The sequence below is a fragment of the Coenobita brevimanus genome, chromosome 24 (genome assembly GCF_032717465.1).
Source record: "Coenobita brevimanus isolate Jiangsu-jjx chromosome 24, ASM3271746v2, whole genome shotgun sequence".
Taxonomy (NCBI): Eukaryota; Metazoa; Arthropoda; class Malacostraca; order Decapoda; family Coenobitidae; genus Coenobita; species Coenobita brevimanus.
This window is the reverse complement of record NC_136977.1, coordinates 58,272,585-58,281,003: the sequence shown is the minus strand read 5'-3', so window position 1 is coordinate 58,281,003 and position 8,419 is coordinate 58,272,585. Positions and strand designations below refer to the sequence as shown.

General features: G+C 44.8%; 1 protein-coding gene across 1 annotated transcript in view; it reads right to left on the bottom strand.

Annotated features, from left to right (window-relative positions):
• MED20 (Mediator complex subunit 20) overlaps positions 1–6,909 on the bottom strand; it is a 36,893-nt gene extending 29,984 nt beyond the window's left edge. Inside the window, exon 1 of the mRNA XM_080267549.1 lies at positions 6,813–6,909. Within this exon, the coding sequence (XP_080123675.1) occupies positions 6,813–6,885 (73 nt within the window). The 5' untranslated portion in view covers positions 6,886–6,909. The remainder of the gene's footprint in view (positions 1–6,812) is intronic.
• Between the last annotated feature and the right edge of the window lie 1,510 nt (positions 6,910–8,419).

Genomic DNA, 8,419 nt, shown 5'->3' with positions numbered 1-8,419 from the left:
GCCCATTACACCTTGCCGTCCTCGTCTGTGTTACATAAGTCATTCTAATATCACCATACTTTGCATAAATAACGTACAGAACGATATTAGCTTGCCGTAGCCAAAAATAAATCGGTAAAGAAGAGGTGTTAGGGAGCGTCTTTAACCACGGACGATGCACAGAAGAATAAACTGACATAAAAAATATATATATATATATGATACCAAGCACACAAGCCTGGGGTAATGGACCGTAACCTTGAGACACCCCTAGCACCTTTTCCTGAGCGATTGATGTTGCATATTACACCTTCATTTTCCGTGTACCTTATAATTTAATATCAACACAATTTTGGATTACAAACACCGATATCCTGTCGTAATGCTGAAAATGAGTCACTGATAGAACGTTGTTACGAAGACTGGGCCAGCGTGAATCCCACCATATATCAGACAGACTATATCAGGCTATACAAGACAGTGATATGGAGCACAAGAATGAGGCTCTGTTGAACTGCTTACACGAGAAACTAAAGGAGGCAGTGATAAAAACAAGCAAGATTTTGGCTATTAGAGACGACCAGTGTTAAAACGTATATGAGGCACTGATGAAGTATATACGGATGGAGTTATTGTGCAAAATTTAGACAAAAGAGAAGGAAGCTAGAGAAACAAGGCCCACTTTATGAGCCATTAAGAGTATATGAGCCAAAGACACTAAATGAGCCCCTACGTGAGCCACGGAAATTATGAGCCAGTGAGAGGGCTGTTATGTAAAAATCTGGCGAGACAGGAAAGTGAGCTGGGTGGACACCAGAAGGGGTTGGCAGGGAGCGGTAATAATGATAAGGGGATTTCCGTCTGGCCCTAATTGAGCCGATTAGGGGTGAAAAGAGCTAGAGGAAGTAATAATCTCGCTTCCGGGGGCATGGGGAAGGAGTGGGAGGAAGAAGGAGTGGGGGAGGGAGGAAAAAAGGGAAGGGAAAAGGGAGGGAAGGGTGGGAGGAAGAAGAGGGTAGGGGGGAAAAGAAGGGGAAATGAAAAGGGGAAAAAGGGGGACGAGGTGGGAGGAAGGGGAGAAAAAGGTGGAAAGGGGGGGGTGGGAAGTGAAAGAGGAGGGAAGAAGAAGAGGGGGATGGGGAAAAGAAGGGAGATGGAAAGGGGGAAAGAGGAACAAGGAGGGAGAGAGGGCGAAAATGCAGTGGGTAGTGGAGGGAGAGGGGCCTGGGAAAGGAGAAAGGAATGTGAGAGGGGGAGGATGTACAAAGGGAGGGAGATGGGGGTAAAGGGAAGAGGAGAAAAAGGGTAGAGGAGAGGAGAAAGTGGGAAGAAAGAGGGTGTAAGAGGAAGGGGGAACATAGATGAGGGTATGGAAGAGGGAGAGGTAAAAGGGAAGAGGAGAGAGGGGAAGGGACGATGGGAAGAGACGAGGGAGGGGAAAGGAGAGAGAAGAGAAAGGAATAAGGCGAAAGTAATATTAGGAGGGAGGAAGGGTTAGAGAGGTGAGAGGTATGGCAAGGGAGTGTGTGGGTGATAAAGGGTGTGTTTGCATTTGAAAGAGGTGGGGGTGAGGGAGGGGTGGGATTTAGGAGGAAAGGGGGGAGGAAATAGTCATCACACCACCCACCATTTATCCTCCCACACACACCCACCCCAATCACCATAACCAATCAGATGCTCCCACCCCATCCTCCATCACCTTCTCCCCCTGCTCCCCACAAGCTGTATCTCATTTATCGCTGAATTTTCTGTTTACCTTTTGAGTGTTCATTTATGTACCTGATCGTTTCTTTAGTTTTGATTATGCGAGTTGTTAAAATGTCATATCCGCTGTCTGCTTCCTCAAATAATAATAATAATAATAATAGGAGGCCACGAAGGTTATATTTTGCCTGGGTAGCTACAGAACGGACAAAGTTAGGAGCCTATCTATCTCTATCTATTGCCAGACGCCTTAATCCCGCACGGGGTGGCCACAGACAAATCGCCCCCACGTCACCCTGTCCCCCGCCATTTCACTGCTCTGCTCCCTACTCATACCCCCCCTCTCTCATATACCTCTCCACTCCATCCCTCCATCTCATCCTCGGCCTCCCCCTCCCTCTCCCCCCCTCCACCTCACTCACATACACTCTCCTCGTCAGTCTCTCACCCTCCATCCTCTCCACATGGCCAAACCACCTCAGTGTGTTCCTCCTAACGCTTCCTATCACATCCACATCCACACCACAACGCTTCTTTATATCCTCATTTGTCAGCCTGTCTCTTCATGTGACTCCACAGGCTCCTCTTAGGAGTCACTGATTTAAAATGGTGTACAGTTTCATCCTTGGGAGATGAGAAGTTGACATGTAGCTTAAAAGATTTCGTCGATGTCCCCACAGTCTGTACGTAACACCACAACAAACTTTCTAAATCTTATCTCCTTACTGATAAGCCGAGATGCACAAGTCCTGCCAACACAGAAAAATATGGTGGCAGTAACTTTTGAAGCACTGAGCACAAAACGAAGGATATGGTTATGATCCGCAGCAATAAAGGTGAAATAATGAAAATGGTTCTGATACAGAGCAATGAAAGTGAAATAAGGGAATTGTGCCCCATACTAAGCGAAGTTTATGGACTGTCACTGATTCAAGGCAAATATTCCCCAGGCATACTAAGCAGCAGTTCATATCCAGCTGTTACAGGTATTTTTATGAATGGAGGACACCTGTAGTCTGATGTAAGGACATTTTTCTGTAATTGTTTTCCATTCTCAATTCATCTGTAAAGATAAATAAATGAATAAATAATTTTGGAATCGTTCAAACTCTTGAGACTGAGGAAATGCAGCCAGAGTTAGTGAATCAGCTGCCTAACAGAGTGGTGTTGTGTGTAACAGGTCACTCTTTGTTGCAGCTGTGCCAGTTATGCTCTTAAATTTTGTAGAATTGCTCTGTGAAAGTTTTTGTCATAGAACGCACTGGTGTTCAAGCACATATTTGTTCTACGTATTTGTTATTGTCGTTTTAATTGTTTCTGTTTCGTTTAATCCTTAAGAAGTATATATAGCCTAACTGGATGTGATTTTTATAAAACCTGAATTTCACTTTTCAGTTATACAACTTGGTCTCTTCATTAACTGGTCAGATCTTGCTTGTCATTCCCTGGTATTGGGCAGCTAAATTACGCACCTCATAAGCTAAACAGTCATAGCCTACTATCCCTTTCACAGACTGGGGCAAGGAACGTCCCAGCACATGATAACGGCCAGTTATACGACCAGGCCCACCGGAAATAATTAACATACACAGGGAAATGTTTGTATCGCCAGTGAATATATCTGTAAGCATTTTTGTTACCAAAGTAGTTGGAATCTTTACTGTCACTCTTTGCTGCCCAAGGATTTTTGGTGAATATCTATAAAAAAAAAAAAAAAAAAGTTTTTTCCCAGACACTTCAAGGACCAAGATGTCTTATCTGTCTAATATCTGTCTATCTATCTATCTATCTATCTATCTATATATATATACAAGATGTCTTATCTGTCTAATATCTGTCTAGCTATCTATCTATCTATCTATCTATCTATATATATATATATATATATATATATATACCCGGTATATACAACCTTTGCCTTATGTGTTGAGACAGTGGTGGGTGAGCCACAAAGATGGCGGGTCACTAGGCCAATATATATACTGCCACAATAACCCACAGTACAGCTGCTGCCACCACTATTCACACAGGCCGGGCCTCAGGTGACCTTGACCCAGTACGTGACCCAGCACAGGGGGGGGCGCTGCTCCCTACACTTCCCCCGCACACACACAAACACAATCCCCTCCTCTTTGATCACTAATTTCGGCTTCATTCTGGCTGCCTCTGATCACTAGCAAATACGTTCATTAATTTGCAACTAGTCATGCACCCGAAAATGGCCAACTCAATTAAGCTCTTTATCCCCTAAAAGCAGGTAAATTACATCACCAGTGCAGTGCAAACTCCCGTGCGTTCCATCAGCTGGGGATCGCTACGAGCTGGGTAAATATTAGGAATCAGAGCAAACCATCACTGTGGAGCTTTGTGCCTAGCGATCCCTCCCCATATCCAGTACAACACCCTTTCCTCTCTCTCTCTCTCTCTCTCTCTCTCTCTCTCTTTCTTTACCCTTCAGTCTCGTGCCCAAATTTCTTCCCTAGTGTACCTTTTTCCCCCCTTCCTTTTTCTGTCTCTTTTTCTTTCCATTTTCCCCACTCCGCCTTTTATTTCCCTTTTTCCCCTCTTTCTTCCCTTTCTTCGTGCTCTGTTTCCGCCTCCCCCCTTTTCCTCTATTTCTTTTTTTCCCTTCCTGCTTTCTATGTCCTCTGTTACTTTCCTGCTCTTCTTCCGCGTTCCCTTATCAATCATTCCTCCTCTTCCCTCTTACTCTCTTCCTCCTCTTCCCCCCTCCCTCTTCTCTCCCCTCCTTTCCCAGCTTTCTCTTTCCTGGTCCACCCTCCCACTCTTATTGCCCCGTCTTTCCTCCTCCAATTCCCAGTCCTAACCCCTCTCCCACTCATTTTCTATTCGCTCTTTCTACCTTCGTTAATAAATATCCTTCTTTCCTCTCTCCTCCTTTTTCCCCTTTTCACCTCCTGATCTCCCCTTCCTATCTTGGCCCCCTACCTCCCTTTAAAAGTCTCCTTCCCTTTTCCCTTCTCTAATTCCCTCTTCCTCCTCTCCTTTCCTGCTTTCTCTTCCTCTTTCTCCGTGTTTTCCTTCTCCACTCTTCCTGTCTCATTTCCCTCTCACTTCCTGCTTGCTTTCTTCCGCCTCTTCCTCTTCTCTTTCCATCCTTCTCACTTCCAGCTGTTTCCCTTTTTTTTTCCCTTCTCCCTTCCTGGTTCCTTCCTTATTTCCCCTTCTCTCTTCCCTCTTTCCCCTTCCATTTCCTGCTCCCTCTTTTTTCTCTCTCTTTCTGTTCTCCTTGCTTTCTTCCCCCCTCTCCCTTTACGAGTACTTTTTACCTTCCTGCTCTCTCCCCCACTCTCCCTTCTTGTATCATCCTCCCCTGCCCCCTACTGCCCCCCGGCCCAGTTTCGCGGCTACGAGGGGAAGGGGGAAGGGGAAGGGGAAGGAGGAGGGGTTAGGGGTGGGCGTGAGGGTGGCTTAAACCTGCCTGACCGCGGCCCACTCACCCACCCTACACCCCCTCCCCCACCCCCTCCGCCTCCCCTCCCCTCCGCCACAGTAGCTCATCCCCAGTATTACGGCCACAATCAATACGCTCACAGAACCCCCCCCCCTCCCCCAGGTTCCTCCTCTGTTAGGGGTTCTAACAAATCATCATCATCATCATCATCACTCACTCTTAAATGCCTAGACTAACATACCTTGATAAAGTTCTATTGCAGCCTCCATTTTTAATTCATATCTTCCATAGTAAAGCCTTAATATCACCAGCTACTTTACTTCCTTGACCCACTCTACCCTCCACTTCCTTTACAAACTGAATTACATTTTTACTTTAGTCTATTGCTACTTAAACTCTTCCACCATGTTCAGTCTTTCCCCATTCACCACCTCATTAAGTGGTGAGCTCTTTTCTGTCTCACTAACCACTGTTTTACTCTTATTTACATTTAATTTCAGATGTGGCTCAACACCCGCTTACACAACTCTGAACCAGTCGACGAAAGATTCTGTGACAGTCGATAAAGCCTCATCTGCATACTTAAAAATGTAAGTTGTACCATACCGAGAAAATATCACCTCATTGACTACTGTGGATAGATATAAGTATTGGTGGAGTAATTAACAAGCACAGGCGAAGGCATCAGACTGAGGCGGGTGTATGAAACTTGGGGTAAGGAGGAAATTTTTTAGAGTTAGGAGAGGTGGAAATAAGTGTTATATGGGAGGAAAAGGAGTGGGAGAGGAGGAGACCACGGGTTACAACTACAGAGAAACTGATTGACGTGGGGGGGAGCGGGAGACGTGAGGAGACTGAGAGGGGAATGTGGAAGGAATGAGAGGAAGAAGTGAAGGTAATGAGAAGGAGAGGTGGGAGGAATGAGAGGGATGGGCGGGAGGAGTGACAGGAGGATAAAAGAGAATCAGAATGGGAAGTGGGAGAATATTAAAACAAAGTAGTAACAGTCTGATGATACTTGAGAGACAAATGTTGATGTGGGAGGGACAGATGTTGATGTGGGAGAAGATGTTGATGTGGGGAGGGAAAAAAAAAAAGATAAAATGGAAGGAACCAGGGTACAGCATGAGAGACAGGAAGAAGGACACCGAGTAAAACAGGAGAGAGGCAAGAGACAGGAAGAGGAGAGGATGGACAGGAGAAAGTAGGAGGGACATGAAACACGTGGGAGAGGCCGGGAGATAGCAGGAAGAAAAGAGGGAAAGGGGGCAAGAGGAGGAAGGGACAGTAGACAGGAGGAGGAACAGCTGACAAGAGGAAGGACAGAAAAGAGGAGCCCTAGTGAAGCAGGAAGGCTGACTGTCTGTGCAAGGGAAGAACAGCAGGAGGGAAAGGACACAAGAAAAACATGAGACAGGAAAGAGAGAGAGAAGAGAAAGAGGAATCCCCCAAAAAGCAGGGGTTGACATGAATGAGGAGGATCTACCTGTCTGTGTGGTGATGTAGTAGGTGTCACAGAAGGAGGAAGAGAAAGACAGGAGGAAGGAAAAGGGGACAGGAGAAAGGAAAAGGGGACAGGAGAAAGGAAAACGGGGACAGGAGGAGGGAAAAGGGGACAGGAGGAGGGAAAAGGGGACGGGAGGAGGGACAGGAAACAGAAGGGAAAGAGAAGCCCCAATAAAAGCCGGGGGTGACATGAGTGAGGAGGGTCTACCTGTCTGGGCGGTAGTGTAGTAGGTGTCACAGTCGACGGTAAACATGCCACATTGGACCGCATCCAGGTGCATGATCCGCTTGTGCAGCTTCTCATGTTCCAGGCACCCCGACCGCGACGACTCCGGAAACACTTGTAATCTGAAAAAGAGCGATCTGACTAATTTTTTTTCATCTTAACTTGGTCCAGATTTTCACCATTTTGTAATTTTCACGGGTTTAATTATCAGGAAAAAAAAAAAAAAAGCACGGCCGTGTATCCATTCCACAGCACCTCTTCGTGACTAGCATCGTATTCCAGAGCTAATCTTTTGTCACAAGGCAGCATTAGCATTCAAGATGGCCAGATAGCAATTTTAGGCTAAGTTAGATTAAAAATATAACTTTTATCACATTACAGATCTATAATATCGAAGTAGACTTGTAATCTGAAAGAGCAATGAGGATATTATTATCACATTATAAGTCGTTAGCCCCTCCAATCCAGTGACTTAAGACAGATAGATAGATAGATAGATATTCGTGAAATCTGGAAGAGCAATAAACCTAACTCTAATCATCACACCGTAGGCATTTAATCTCGCGGAACACCTGTAATTATAGAGCGCAATCAGGGTAACTCTTCTTTTGATCACAGGTATTTAATCCATTCAATCTGATGTCGTAATACGCAAAATAATTCGCAAAGGAGTGGTTGTTAGGAAATCCGGTAAAGCCAGGGAGAACAGGATCCATTGTCTTGAGGTCACCATGTATTTAGTGCCCCGTCTAACTCCTTTCCGATATCTGAATCTGTGTCTTGCTTTACGGCTCATGAATTTCCTGTATTATCGAGTTTTGTAATGGATGCCTTGTGAGGACGCGAGAAATCTGGGCAAAATCTTCTTAACCCAAGTCTCTTCGTACCTAAAACTGGAAAAAGGGACCTGGGTTGTACACTAGATGGTTCGGTTTCGTTCTAGGGAAAGATTGGGACTTACATAACGTACATCTTCTTAACCCAAGCTTGTTCGTGCCTAAAACTGGAATAAGGGAGCTGGATTGTAAATGTGACGGTTCTGTTTCGTTCTGGGGAATGATTGAGACAATAAACCTTGAAATGTATGCATCAGTGACCCTCGTATGATCTATAGGTGTATTAATCCAAGCTTTCTCCTTGTCTAATGCATAAAGTTCTGAAAAAATGAATACAGCTATGAGAACGTGTTAACTCCCCCTCTAAAGTGCATAATCATTTATCTATACCCTTTTCATCTTAACTTGGCCCTGGTTTTCGTCCCTTTTGCAGCTTACTTCACATAGCCCACTGGTAGAAAAAGATACAATTACAGCTCAACATATTTCTACAGCACTTCTTTGTGACTAGCATCGTATCGTAGTATTGATCTGCTGTTATATTTCAGGATTCAAGACGGAGAGATGGAAATTTTAGGCCAGCTTAGAGTAAAAAGAGTATAACACCATATCTCTATTATAATGCATATGTAATGACTAAGGATTTGAAGATATATAACCGTACGTACAACTGAAACTACCAGTATTTCATCTCTGGTAGAAGGCCAGTAGAAATGAAACTATAATGTTGATACTATTTTTTTTCCCCCTCAG